Below are 14,553 nucleotides of genomic sequence, written 5' to 3' on the forward strand. Positions count from 1 at the left end.
CGTCCTCGTCCGAAGACCGTGACGACAAGAGCGACCTGGGCTTCCTCGACAACAACAGCAACCACAACATGCACCCTGCCACGGCGATGACCAGCAGCCACACACCAGACTCGAGCCCGCCGTCGTCCGCCACGGGCATCTCGCCCAGGCCTGTCTGTCCAGACTGCGTGGCCGATGGCTACGTGGGCCTGCCGCCGCTCTCCTCGGTGCACGCCCACGAGTTTACAGTGTGGAACCTGCTGGGCCTGGACAACGACAGGAACCGCTCGATGGCGGCCGACGTGGAGACGGACTTCACCATCACGTTCCTGGACTACGTGTTCCCCTTCATCTACCCCTTCTACCAGCCGTCGATCCTGGAGGGCGGGCGGAGCTGGCTGCTGGCGATGCTCCGAGGCAACACGGCCTTCTTCCACTCCGGGATGAGCCTCAGCGCCTACTTCTTTACGGTGATCCTGCGGGGCGGTGACCGCCACCAGGTGTGCTCGCAGCAGATCTGGAACAAGCTGGTGGCACACGTGGACACGGCGGTCAAGGCGATGCAACAGGACATGGAGGACCTCAAGAGGGGCCAGGACGGCCGGTCCACCATCTTCCAGAAGGGCAAGACCATGGAGAGCATCATCCAGCTGCTCATCCTCGAGCACTCGATGGCCAGGACCTCGGACTGGAACGTGCACCTGTCGGCCGCCATGGCCATCTTCCAGGAGATCTTTGACGAGTACGGCACAGACGAGACGGGCAAGCCCAACATGGTGCTGGCCGTGCAGGCGCTCAGCAGGCCGTCGTGGCAGAAGTTCATGGCAGAGCGCGTGGTGTGGCACTGCGACCAGGGCGCATTCCGCTTCTACACGGCCGTGCTCCTCTTCACAGACATCATCGCGAGCACGTGCCTGGAGGGCCCACCGCGGCTCCGAAAGTACCACAGCATCATGGTGAAGGAGGAGGAGGGCAGCCCGCCGTGCGAGAAGATCCGCATGGAGAACTTCTTTGGGTGCCAGGGCTGGGTGCTGATGACCATCGGCGACATCGCCCTCCTGGACGCGTGGAAGAAGGAGTCCAGGTCGCAGGGCAAGTTCCGGCCCGACGAGCTGCTGGAGCACGGCAGCCACCTCCACAGCCGCCTCCAGCAGGGGCTCGCCCGCCTCGACAGGGAGAGCCTCCGCCGGCGCATCCCCAACGACATCACCGCCGTGCTCAGGTCGTTCTACCGAGCCGACGGCCCGCAGATGCGCGCCGACGAGCAGGTCAACGTCACGCGCATCTGGGCCCTGGCCGCCACGGCCTACCTGGGCGTTGTGGTCACGGGCTGGGCCGCCGCGACCAAAGCCGCTGCCAGCAGTATCGCCGTGGCCATGCAGCTGCTGCACAGCATCTCGTCGCCGGCCGTGCTGCGGAGCCTGTCGTGGCCGTTTTTTGTGCTGGGGTGTCTGGCGACGCGGGAACAGGAGCAGTTGTTTACGCAGATGGCGAGCTGCATGGGGCCGCTGCTCGAGTTTGGCACCGTCGGGGAGGCCATGCGGATTATGAGGAGGGTGTGGGAGCTGCGAGACATGAACGGCTTCGACATGGAGACTTGGGATATTGCTGCTTGTTCTAGGGTGTTTGGCACGCAGGTGCTGATGACTTGAAGGAGGGAGGGGTTCTTTTTTTTCCCCCCCCCCTCTCTTCCTTTTCTTTTCTCACCCTCTTTCAAATAACTTGGTTCCATGACGATGTACTATTCTATGAGAGAAAATGGTGCATCAGACAGGCCTTGGACCTTGTAGGGAAACGCCCAGATGCAGTGTCTCCATCCCTCCCTCCCAACCCCCCAACCTCAAAACTACAACAACCTTTTTGTTCTTTTTCTTTACCACCGATGAAAGAAACAATTGAAACCGAGGAAGAAACCCCCAATGGAGGTTCCCTCATGTCATGTATTACTATGCTTTCAGGCATCATGACATATATATATATATATATGTGTGTGTGTGTGTGTGTATGTGTGTGTGTGTGTATATGCCCAACCGATTTGTGTATAAGAGATTTTCAAATCTGTCTTTCTTCCCATTCTTGTAACAATTCATTTCATTATTATCATTATGAATTCACACATTGGATCATCAACTTCGCCTCCTACCTCCCCCTCTCTCTATCTTACTGTCGAATATCTACCCCAATACCATACCAAAAGTCACACCTCTCCATCAGGTCCGACCCAGCAAGGTTCTCCATCCCCGTGCCTCCTCCGGTCGAGAACAACAGCCTCCCCTGGGCGGTGTCATTCCAGGGCACCCACTCGGCCGTCCCACGCAGGCGATACGTGTTGGGGTCCAACGTCCTGATAAACGAGGTCCAGTACCCCTGCACAACAGGCACCGCGGGCGCGTTGATGCCGCCCGGGTAGTAACTCGCAGGCGAGGCGCCGTTGGTGTTCTCGGGCCCAAAGATGGCGTTCAGCTCGACGGTGTGCTCGACGCCGTAGCCCTCGGCCTCCTGGGTGGGGTCCTGGACGTTCCAGCGGTAGGCCCAGGACTGGGGCACGCCGTACTCTGTATACTTGGACGAGATGTACAGGCCGGGGCACATGTAGCGCATCTCGCCGTAGACGTTGCTGACCTGGCGCCAGTAGCAGCCGGTGCTGGGGCAGGAGGTGTTGGGGTTGGGGTAGAGGGTGTTGGCGCGGCCCAGGTCGGCGAGGGAGACGTAGGGGAACTGGTTCTTGATGAACATGTTGCTCTCCTGCAGGGTGCTGGTGTTGGACGGGGTGAAGATGGTGCCGCCGTTGGTGTCGTCGCCAAAGATGACGGGGACCCGGATGAAGTCTCCCTTGGCAAAGGCCTCGTAGGTCACGTCGCGGATCAGGTCGTCGTCGATGACAGGGTTGTACATGTACAGGGGCGGGGCGGCGGCGCCGGGAAACGGGATGTTGTAGTTTACATCCTGGATCTCGACGGCCGTCTTGGCCCGCAGGCAGGCCAGCGTGTGGCTGGCCCCTCCCACACACCCCAGCCGGATCGCCAGGTTGTCGTACTGCCACTGCGACTGGTCGACGGTGAAGACGGCCGCGAACGAGACGGACTCGGCGGCGGCGGCGTGGAACAGCCCGTCGTCGCGGCCGCCGTACGCCATCAGGTGCAGGCTCACGCTCGCCGCGCCGGCCGAGTCGCCGCCCAGGACGACGTGGTCTGGGTCGCCGCCGAACTGGGCCACGTGCGCCTGCACCCAGCGCATCACCTTGCGCTGGTCAAAGAGGCCGTTGTTGGGCGGGATGGCGTCGCCGTCCGTGAGGAAGCCGTACGGCCCGACGCGGTAGTTGAAGGTGATGACGAGCATGTTGTTGCCGCTGGCGTTGATGAGCCCTGTGCCGTTCAGGTTGGGGTTGCTGTCGACGTTGAAGCCGCCGCCCTGGATGAAGAGGTAGACGGGGAGCTTGGACTTGGTGGTCGCGTTGCTGGGCGCGTAGACGTCGAGGTATAGACAGTCCTCTGATGTGGCTGTGTTGTCGGATGGCACGTTTGTGCCGAGACAGTATGGGCCATGCTTAGATATTTGTTTGTAAGTCTTTGTGGTTTTGTCTCTGTTGGTCTTGGTGGTGATGATGTTTCTCTCCCCCCCTCCCTCTCTTTCTTTGATATTTCTGCTGGGCTAGAAGGAAGTAAACTACTTACCTGGTCTGCGATTTGTACAGTACTGTTAAACAGAGGATCCTGAGGACGAGCAAAACGGAGGTCCCCCAGAGGAGGCGCCGCGTACCGTATTCCAAGCCCTAATTCACAGTCATATATATTCAGCCTTCAGAAATCCTGTATCTCTTCGCTGAGACTCTATGAGAAAATGAAAGAAATAACAGAGTTGGCCAAGAGTCGGTTTTCAACTGGCCTGGTCTACATAACTAAGGAAGGGAAGAAGCAACAAGACCACTCCATACATTGTGTACGCATACACACACACACACACACACACACACACACACACACACACATATCCTTAAAAAAAAAACTTACATTGAGTAACGCCAGTTCCACGCTGCTCCGTGCCTACATAGGTCGAGTAGTTCAGGTTGACAGTAACGTCCACGGCCTCAACTTGTCGGCTGAGACAACCTATGAGACTTGCGAGGGCAAGCCCAACATAACCACGAAGTCTAACCATGATGAATTCTCTAGTGGAGAGCAGATAGAAGGAGGAGGAGAAGAACCAGGAAGAACAACGAGGGGAAGAAGAATCTCTTTTCTTTCTCCGCCAAGGTCCGAACCGGCGGTGTGCATGTGTACCTTTCCCCTCTTCCCAGGAAGTTTACATTTAGCTATACTTGCTTTTGTGAGCACGGGCATGTGGCTAATGTACGGTACTTAGTGGACTTCTTAAGTATCCACCGTCATCATCATATATTGCATACAATAGTGGTAAATTGGAACCTCCACATCCTCGGGGGATACAAGATCGTAATAATACCGAGGTATATACACATACGAGATCATAGCTCCTCTTGATGCATCTTGATTTGGCTTTTTTGGCTCTTTTTTTTTTAATAAAAAAATTCATTCTTACCCCTCTCTGTCTTCTCTGGTGACCATCGTGGAGACGTGACCTGTTCTTGGTGAGGTGCTACTGCACGATCCCGAGGGTCTTGTTCCTCTATGGTGTAGTGGGGATGGGGGCATACATACAATAAACACAGAACAATGTCTCGATCTAGGTCTTTTTTTTTTTTTGCCCGTCATGTGGCCGGCAGACGTGCATACGTGCAGCCGCTGTGTGGGGGAGCGGGAAGAGCAGGTCAACAGATCAAGATTTGTCCTGCACCCCGGATCGGACCAGGCAATGGGGTGGGGAAGAAAATCCACTTGATCAGCAGTCATTCGTGCTCTGTGGGATACGGATCTCGGTACTAGATGTTTGTTGTCACGGTAGTGGTATGGCCCGAGTGTTGGTTGCATTGCAGGCATGTAGTCGTGCCCAATCTTACGCGTTGTAAAGGTTCTTAGGAGCCTTTTAGCCTGCCAATTTTGATTTGGATTGCTCCATATACTATGGATTTCATACACACACACACACACACACACACACACCTCCATGTGTTCACATACATATATACTGATACGTTTGCATTCATGACGTGTGTGAGTATGTGAAATTGCTCAGATATTATACAGTCTTTTAGAAAGCGACTTGGTCGTGTGCTGTACGTCCACCAACTACCCTTCCTTTGTTGTAATTACCGAGCATGGATAGGATGTGATGTCGTCCGCTCAAATTATAGGTTTGCCAGGCAATAGTGCGGGCCGACTTGCAGCACACATGCACCTCAACCTCACGCGGGGGAGAGAGACGCGTATCCCCTGCAGCGGGCCCTACCTTTTTGGAGCCGTTCTTGTAGACTACCAACCGTAAATGATCATGATGACGCTGTAAATGCAGGAAAGCCTTCCTTTTTGAGAATGTTGTCAAGTGACAGAGAATGTCAACGTTACTTTTGGTGATCCTATAGTTTAGCAAGGGACATGATGTGCAAGCACGTAATTCTTTGCTTGTTGAAAGGATGTTGTTTTTCACAGGAGATATTCATAATTATCAAGAATTGGGCTTTTCACCATTCCTCGGGCAGATGATACTGTCTCCTTTACTGGTTCATAGAATATCCGTCGATCTTGTTCTGTCATCTTCTCTCACTAGCCCACGGCAAAAGAATATTGACAGCACCGCCGGGATATTGTGTTTTGGAACTGCTTTTTGTCTCGTGTAAAAGCAAGTGAACCAAAAAGAAGAAAAAAGAAGAAAAAAGATAAGAAAACAAGGGAATGAAATAATGGGCGACTCCATTTGCCTATGTGCTCCACGCCCACGCTTCCATTCAATTCTTATTTTGTGTGCGAAATTCTCAGCTTACACCAGACCATACCTTTCCAGCCAGACGCGCTGGGGATGGCATCCTTCGGTTACTCATCTGTCTTTGTCTTGGCCAGATTTATATCCCGAATGCACTTATGTAGATGTGATGCACCGCCGATCCGGTGAGTAACCTCGCTCGTCAGTCAGGGAAGCGATTTGCGCAGACGAGGAGCACGCATTACATACACTAGACAATCCTTCGCTTCTCGACGTGTATTTTGGGGGGCGGGAGGGGATTCCAGACCCGTCTCCTTCGGTTAGCAGCGGTGACTCGGCAAGGTCACAATCCGCCTTCACGAATGCCCCAGCGGTTCATCAATCATGGTCACTATTTACAGGATGGACTGTAATCAATGTGATGCACAGAGGGCGGTAGTCTTCCGCCATCTTGTCTTGGTCCTCGATGTTATTCCCGCCGGGGATCACTTTTCAGCTGCACCACATGGTTTTTCTTGTCTCCCTTGCTCAACGAGAATGAGATGGATCATTCCTCGCCTGCAAGGGCCAGACCATGGGATCTACCTGATCTCATCTCGCACGTGCATTGATGTATATCGCGATCCCCTCCTTAGACGCCTCGAGCTTGAGAATGTGGCTAATTCAAAGCCAAGTCGCTCTAACAGTTGGCTTGGGTGCAGAAAGAAGGAAAGAAAGGTAAGGAGAAGAAGAAAAAAGACGCTTAGAAAGAACCTTAATAGAGAGGCTTAAAAGATACAGTGTGCTGCAAAGGCTCGGCAGTCCACGAAACGATTGGGCGGGTGTTGTTTCTATTTGCCGGTCATGGAAGATTGCGACAATGACGGCTAAAGGGCATGTTGCCTGAGAGCAGTCAAATGCCCCCCCCCCCACCCTCTTCTTCCTCTCCCTCCTCCTCCGCTTCTTGTTGTTTTCTCTTCCTTCTTTTTACCTTGTAGGCAACGGTAGAAAGGAAAAGAAGAAGAATCAACACCAAGAGACTCTTTGATTCTACCAACAGGAACGCAATAAGTATTCTTCTTGACATGCCGAAACATCACCCAGGTCACAGAAATCAGATGAGTGTCTCGGCTGAGACCGAACTACTATCACCACCCACCAACCCACTACCATCGTCAGCTCTGGTAGCTGAAAAATTTGCGTGCTTACTTTTTCTTTAAAAAGAATAGAAAAAAAAAGGAAGCAAAAGAAATGAAGGAATGTGGGGGAGGGGCCGGCGAGGGAGAAAGGGAAGAAATCTACGCTTTCCCTTTTTCCCCTTCTCTTCTCAATAATTTATTTGTTCAAGATAATCTCGCCAATCTCTCTCCCTCGCCGCCGGCTCTCAAATGCCGCATAGGGACCATCAGTGAGCCGTCAACTGTAGACAAGGCTTTTGTCGACCCGCCGACAGTGGAGTCGGCGACCTTGAGAGCCCGCAGAAAGAGGTTCCCCCACTATGCCCATCGCTAGCCAGGCACATAGCTGTCAATTGGCTAGGGCCCCTCCACCCCCTGAGATCCTGGGTTTCCTGCGTCCTTGACGACATCCGTGCGCATCCTGCAGCGGGTTTTCCGGCTGGAGTGAGCCTAGCCCTGTGAGATAGTAGGACTTTTGGATGTTGCTTGTTGAAGGGGCCGGAGAAGATGTTCGTTCTCGTGTTGGCCTTCATGTTGGCCTCTCTCTTCTTTACCTTTCAACTCTAACCAGAATCCACGACTCATACAGCGCTGTTGTTATGATCGTTATATGGAAGCTTCACACCGTGCTGTACCTTCAAGCTTACATCATCTTTCTTCCCCTTCTGAAGGTGTTCCTTTTTAAACGTTTCTTGCTGAGTCTGTGGCTGCGTTCTAGAGGTCACCCCCTCTGGAACCAGCTCTCTCGGGCTCTGGTGGTGGTTGAACCATCGTTCTAGAGCGGCGGCGTAAGGGAGTCCTACTCAGTGTAGTGGGTCGGACAACCGCCCCCAAAATGGTGTACTGCGGGAAGCCCTCGATGGGTTGTCGCACATGTCGAACTAGAAGAATAAAGGTGCGCCTCGTCCACGTTCATGGTGATGACGGTGATGATGATAATGACGACTTTTGTTTCCCCTTCTTCTTGTTCTCCTTCCTCCCTCCCTTTCGGGGACTATCAGATTAACAATTGATCTCTCATCTTCTCTTTTCACACACAAAGTGTGACGAAGCGAAGCCCGTCTGTAATCAGTGTATCAAGTCTCGCCGCCACTGCAGCGGATACCGCTCCGACTTTGACATTCTTCATCGAGACGAGACACAAGCCACGGCTAGGCGTGCAAAGCGACAGGCAGAGAAGAAGGCCGCCAAGAAGGCTACTGAGCATGGCGGCGACGACGCAACCACCATCATACAATTCCAAGCTGCTGTCCCAACGACCGGCAGCAGCAGCAGCAGCAGCAGCAGCAGCAAGGGCAAGGACAAGGTCAAGAGGGAACCATCGACCGCACCCCTCTTCGAGTTGACGACGACGACGACGACGAGGACGGCATCATTATCAGCAACCTCATCATCATCATCATCATCATCATCATCACCACCACCACCACCATCGCCGACAGAGTCCACGGCATCAGCCGCCTCGTCCCGCCAGCTGGCCCTCGAGAATTCCTTTCCCATCGCCCCTCCGGCAATCCCCCTGGACCAGCATGCCTCGCACTACTTTGCATCTCATTTCATCATGCTCCCTAGCCAGTCTGGCCGGCGGCCTGGGCATCTGGACTACCTGGTGCCCCTGCTCCAGTCCGAGACCGATCCCAATGGCCCCTTTCAGCTCGCCTATAGCGCGTGTGGCCTTGCTGCGATGAGCAACCGTGAGAGGGCCACCAACAGAGACCTGGTCGACATATCGTTTCTTCAGCACACGAGGGCCATCAGGGCTGTGGCCGATGCGCTTCAGGATCCCCTACGATGCAAGACGGACGCAACCTTGGCCTCTGTGTTACTGCTATGTTTCTTTGAGGTCAGTCTAACTATTTTTCAAGTATAATCATTCATTTACACTCTGGGCTGACTTTCCCTCTCTCGACACGGCGCACAGAAAATCACGGCAAGCAAGGAGACAGGGCTGCTGGCATGGCGCACCCATATCGAAGGTGCTATACATATTGTCCATCAGCGAGGGCACGAGATGCTCAAGGACAAGTACTCGATGCGTTTATTTAATGCTGTACGCATGAATATTGTATGTCTCCATTATCATCACCATCTCTTCCTCCTTTTTTCTGTTGGTTTCATTATTTATACATGCACTTTCTTTTCTTTCTTGTCGTTTTGTTTTCTTTCTCTTCCTCTCTCTTGTCCCCATTCGTTTCCTTCCGTTTCCTTTGCTGACGCTTGATTTTGATACCTGAAACAGATTGCGCGCTCGCTCTCCTCCGGTACTGCACCGGCCATGGGCGCAAACTGGTGGACCGAGAATGCCGAGCTCTGCGACCCAGCCGGCGTGCGCCTCCAGCGTTTCTGTCTCGAGATCAGCGACCTCCGCGTCGAGGTGACCAGGCTGATGGCCACCCTCGCCCGCAACAACGACAGCCTCGAGCTCATGCTGGAGATGCTCCAGAGGATCAAGCACCTCGACCACCAGATCGCCGCCTGGGCTGCTGCCCTGCCCGCCGATCACCAGGGCCGCCCGCTGTACTACGAGGACAGGCCTGTCGGAAAGGGCGGGCTCAAGAGCATGCCTGTGTTTCCTGGGCGCGTGGATGTGTACCAAGACGTCGTCATCGCGTCCATGTGGAACGGCATGCGGTCCTCGCGCATCATCCTGTGCTCTCTTCTCGTCCGCGTCACGGCTTGGATCTGCTCGCCTGCTGACTACCGCCTCGCTCCCGAGTACCAGACCGCCGTGCAGACCATCAAGACTCTCACTTCCGATCTGATCTCGGCCGTGCCGTTCATGCTGAGCTCTTTTGACGGAGGGGAAGGAGACGCGGCGCCGCATCCGTCGTTGCGCGGTATCAACCAGGGCAGTTTCCTGTGCGGTGCCGACATGCAGTCCAAGATGGTCGGTGGGCTCATGGCGTCGTGGCCGCTGAGTACCGTCAGGTGTTGTGACTTTTCCACGGACGAGCAGCGTGAATGGGTTGTAGGCCGCCTGATGTCCATCGCGCAGGACCTGGGCATCAGGTATGCCAGCTCGCTTGCAGATGTAAGTTTTCCACTCCCAAGACTGATGATGATGATGATGATGACGACGACGACGACGACGACGACGATAGTATCGTTGAGGAGAGGGGAGGAAATGGACATTGTAGCTGACACTGACATGAAAACGGACGCAGGCAAAAATACGTTTTCCCTCTATGCTCATCCGCCGTGACGGACAAATGACGACCCAAGATCCTCTCAAGGACATCAAGAGGACACTCGCCGTCCGACCAGTCGTCGCTGGCTGATCGAGTGTTCTGAATATCTTTACACCCTCAACCTTTCTGCTCACAATACTGTACCTCATTAGTTCAGTATATTGCTCTTGTCGTTAAGACAGGATGAACCTTCGGAGACTTACTAGAACCAAGCCGTGGTGCGGCACTAACATTGGAAGTGTCCCAAAAATAATTGGTGCTAGACGCATTAAACGAGTCACGACGTGTCTTTTTCATAGCAGGAGTTCTATTCTTTGGTCGCTTGATTTCACATTGACTGGGCTGGGATGATGGGATTTTTTATCTGGTAATTTTCGAGCGCTGGACTTTGGTTTTGGCGCCATGTCAGTCAGTACCTGTGCGAGGGCCAGTGACTCCGGCCCAGCCAGCCAGCCAACAGCCAGACCTGTTGATAGCCTCAGTTAGTTGCCCTCGTGGTTTTTCTCTTCTTTTCTCTTCTCTTTAGCGCACTGCAATACGAGCCCTTTTGCCCTCGCATAGTACCTGAGATAGAAACATAATAAAATCAGAAAACTCCATTCCCCCGAAGTCATTCGGGTAATTTGACTACAATGTATTGACACGGTCTTACATTTTTCCTCTGTAAGAGAGTATCACCCTATGAACAAAGACAAATGGCATGACACAAAATACCGAGACAGCAATCACTTCTCGTCGGCGTGGTGCGGGAGCTCATGGAACCTCTTCACGAGAACCACACAGAGCCCTCGTTCGTTACCCATTCGATACGATCACTCACAAAACAACACCTCGACGGTTAACATACTATCTCGACTGCTCTGGACGGCAGGTTGGGGATATGGAGGGATTCTGCTTTGGGTACAATGGGAGATCTGGACTATAGATGGAGGAGCTGACTCTGTCGTGTTTCTGGTCTCGCGGACTTGTACTATGCAGGATGTCGTCATCTGGATATGAGGGTCTCAACTTTTACTACAGGAGCATGATCTACTGGAGCTGTAGCGATTCAGCGCGTGCATACTTCTTATCACTGCCGTGTCAAACGTGATTGACTCTTTGAGATTCACTTTCCGCACTTGAAGAGTGAAGATGACTGCTTAGCTTTAAGCCACAAGGGAGTCTGATGTGTTTTTCCAAAGTTGGCCTTCTTTTTTTCCCTTTTTTTCATTAAAAGAATAAATCATTCTCCATTCTCAATGCACATTGAACGCAAATACAAGTAATTCACTTAAAAGTGTGTCCGAGTCTCCAAACCTTGGTGTCGGCACTACGCCCTAGGCTGCATAATGATCATCGGCAAAAATAGATAGGCGAGAGATCTGGTGGGACGATTACCAGCTAAAACCACGCACGCATGAACCCCCCCCCCCCCACCCCACAAGAAGAGGCCGAGGCTGAGGAAACAATACTATGGTAGACATCGACCAGGGGACTGCGCCCACACCATGACACCTCCCATGCGTAGATCCTGTGGCTTGATTGGGAACAACACCCCCCGGAGCCGATCAGGCCCAAGAATATCTTTATGTGGGTGTTTGCTGGGCATGTCGGGTCGGGTCGGTCCTGACTTGCTTTTTGAGACCTTGCACGAATCGTCGAGGAGCGAGTAAGTGAATGCAGTGATTATTTGCTTGGCCTGCTTGTGCTAGTAATCAAAGATTGTCTCTCCCCCCAGGAACACAGACATATAGACAAGCCATGTACGTTACACAGCATAGCCTAGACCCGAGGCTGAAAAAAGGGGAAATCGAAGATACCTCCGAGCACGAACATGGAGAGCTTCACCTGCCAATGTTTCGTGGAGGAGGCTTTGTGTGTTTTGAACTTGCTCGAGAGACGAACACTCTTTCGACAATGTCTGAGCGTTAGTTTTCAGGGCAGGGATCGAAGTGGACAATGTGGGAGGCGGTCAGATGCAGAACCATTGGCCATGAGTTTGATATTTATCCCCTGACTGGGGAAGGTGAGACGAGAAACGCTTGTCAGAGGCTCAGAGGAATAATGAGTTGTGAATTAATTATACCTAGCTGTCCCTCTCGCCCGAAATCTTGTGGTTCGTCCGAGCCTCACGGGCCATCTGTCATCGCATTGCAAAATACACAGAGACCGGCACAGAATTGCCTCAAAAGAAGCAAATTTGTGTCAGTTTCATTAATCATTCTCCCCCAGCTTGTGCTGTGAAACAGGAGGCAAGTGTGTTCCAAACCCGCAGCGTCAACTCCAAACAAGCGCTTTCGGGCGGGCTCATAGAATTTCTTGGTTTTAGGGAGATAGGTTTCTGTGACAAGAAAAGAGGGAAACAGTCGCTCCCCCCCCCCCCCCCCCATCAATAGGGTAAAACAAACCTTTCGATATGCTAGGAATAGATTTCAAATACTGTCATTTGACTGCTATTGTAACTTGTTGTCCCCGACAGACACCCTGCGGCGGCCGGGGACATGAGACGAGAAGCGGTGTTTCTTATCTGCGCTGCGGTTCGACACACGCTTGAAACGCGCCCTTGGCGTTTGTGTTGGCGCCTTGTTGTTGTGCTCCCGCCGATTTTGTTTGTGTCTAAAGTATGTTAGGATGAGAATTGTGTAGCTTTGTTTTCTTTTTGCCTTTTTTTTTTTTTTTTTTTTGTGCATCAATTTCTAATCTTTTTTTTTATACTTTTGCTTTTTGTCTCTGGTCCTGTTCCCCGCCCTCTCTCCCCTTCTCCATCTCGGCCGCTGCAATTGCTACTTACCTGCCAAGTGACATCTCCTCAGAAGTACATACGAACTTGGATAAAGCATCTTTACAGCCCTTAAACTGTTCCATCTTGTTAATTGTACCGCATAATCATTGCGTAAGAGATGAGGTCATAATTGACATTTGGCAACCTCTATGTGCCTCGAGAATTGCCACCAAGGAGAGAAAGCCTTTGCCTTGGCAAGAATAAAATGAACAATCACTTCTCAAATGTTGTTTGAAGACAATTGTGACGAGTATCTATAACAAGGCATAAGCAGGCGTCAAGTTGATGTTCTATATGGTATCAAAAGATGCGTTGCTTGGTCTAGATTATAGTGTCGTACGTTCAGACGTCACTTTGTCTGGGGACGACACCACAATCTCATATTACGAGATGAACAAACAGTCCAGGCCTCATCACCAGACAAAATCTCAAGTGAACACACATTGTCCCCATGTGACCTCGAATCAAACCCCACATACTAAGCAGGATGACGTGGACCTGCTAAGCCCGCAAAAAAGACTGAAGTGTGCGTCTGCTGAAATCCAGAACACAAGATCGATTAGGTCATTCAGAGACAAGACCCTCCTCTGGTCGGCAGATGGTCCGGCGCCGCCGACACGAACTTTAAGTCGGGCCTCGCCGACAGGGCGCCGTCTGAACCGGAATGACCAAATGGCGCCGAAGAATCACCTTGGTTTGAGATGATGTGCAGTATGAATTTTGCCGAACGCCGAGGAGAAGGATACTGAGCCATTGGCGCACGTGAGACCCCTCCCCGGGAAGGCCCTTCAACGGTCCTTTTTAGGTAAAGAACATCTGAGACAAAAGACGTGCCGGACGCTGACAAGGCTGGACTATGCCTGCCGGTGGACCCCGAGCCAGAGACATGTTCCGCAGAAGACAATAGGGACGGGGAACTCTTTTCTGTAGAGGTAAGATGGTCTGGCCTCGATGTCTACACAAGGGAGGAGGGGGAAGGGGAGGGGGAGGGGCAGGAAGAACAGGGTCTTGCGACACAGACAAAGCTGCTCTTTTTGTCAATGGGCTCTATGTGTGCATGTGTGCGTTACGCGCGCGCAATTATTGTCTATGTGAGAGTAAGTCAATTAGTCAGTCGGGGAGGAAACTCAAGGTTTGCCGTCTAAGTGCCTATGGGAGATTCAACGTGAGGCTAATTGACTTACCCAATACAGAATTTCATAGTAATACAAAGCATAGGCACCAAGCATAGTGAATTGCCGCCCCAGATTTTGTGGCTCGGCCCCTCGGCTCGTGCGGCCAGATAGGCTCGAATCTCTTGCCACCGATTCTTTGATGGGGAGCGGATGAAGAATTGATCGATGAGACTTTCCGAATAGGTCCTGGCTGGCTGGCTGGCTGGCCCCGATCAAGGGGGGGGGAGGGGAAAAAATGAAGAGGGGGTAAAAAAGAAAGGTAAAAAAATCATTTAGGCCGTGTTTCAAGGGTGGACAGATTCCCTCCCACTTGAACCCTTTGTGGTTGTCTGCGCCGCGTACGCCCCGGCACTCTCATCTTATGTTTCAGAAATGTCCAGGCACATCGATTGGACAAGAGGGCCAGTTGCGCCCCCTTCAGCCCGGGTCGGGTCCCCACACTGTTCGGCATAGGCCTG

At 52.6% G+C, this 14,553-nt stretch overlaps 3 protein-coding genes across 3 annotated transcripts; 2 read left to right on the forward strand and 1 right to left on the reverse strand.

Moving 5' to 3' along the window:
* Positions 1-436: 436 nt before the first annotated feature.
* M406DRAFT_324658 (uncharacterized protein) lies at positions 437-2,081 on the forward strand. The gene has a single exon (XM_040919900.1). The coding sequence runs from the start codon at positions 552-554 to the stop codon at positions 1,629-1,631; it is 1,080 nt and encodes a 359-aa protein (XP_040772136.1). The 5' UTR covers positions 437-551; the 3' UTR covers positions 1,632-2,081.
* M406DRAFT_93998 (uncharacterized protein) lies at positions 2,055-4,161 on the reverse strand. The gene is made up of 3 exons (XM_040926265.1): positions 3,990-4,161; positions 3,654-3,751; positions 2,055-3,525 (listed from the first exon to the last, which is right to left on the reverse strand). The coding sequence occupies exons 1-3, from the start codon at positions 4,135-4,137 to the stop codon at positions 2,140-2,142; spliced, it is 1,632 nt and encodes a 543-aa protein (XP_040772194.1). The 5' UTR covers positions 4,138-4,161; the 3' UTR covers positions 2,055-2,139.
* Positions 4,162-7,547: 3,386 nt separating this feature from the next.
* On the forward strand, positions 7,548-10,249 carry M406DRAFT_296735 (uncharacterized protein; the record flags this gene model as incomplete). Its single annotated transcript, XM_040919267.1, has 6 exons — positions 7,548-7,866; positions 8,053-8,128; positions 8,354-8,814; positions 8,893-9,036; positions 9,211-10,002; positions 10,136-10,249. Exons 1-6 carry the CDS (start codon positions 7,807-7,809, stop codon positions 10,247-10,249), a joined length of 1,647 nt encoding a protein of 548 aa, XP_040772137.1. The 5' UTR covers positions 7,548-7,806.
* Positions 10,250-14,553: the final 4,304 nt, after the last annotated feature.

This window comes from Cryphonectria parasitica (genome assembly GCF_011745365.1).
Source record: "Cryphonectria parasitica EP155 unplaced genomic scaffold M406scaffold_9, whole genome shotgun sequence".
Taxonomy (NCBI): Eukaryota; Fungi; Ascomycota; class Sordariomycetes; order Diaporthales; family Cryphonectriaceae; genus Cryphonectria; species Cryphonectria parasitica.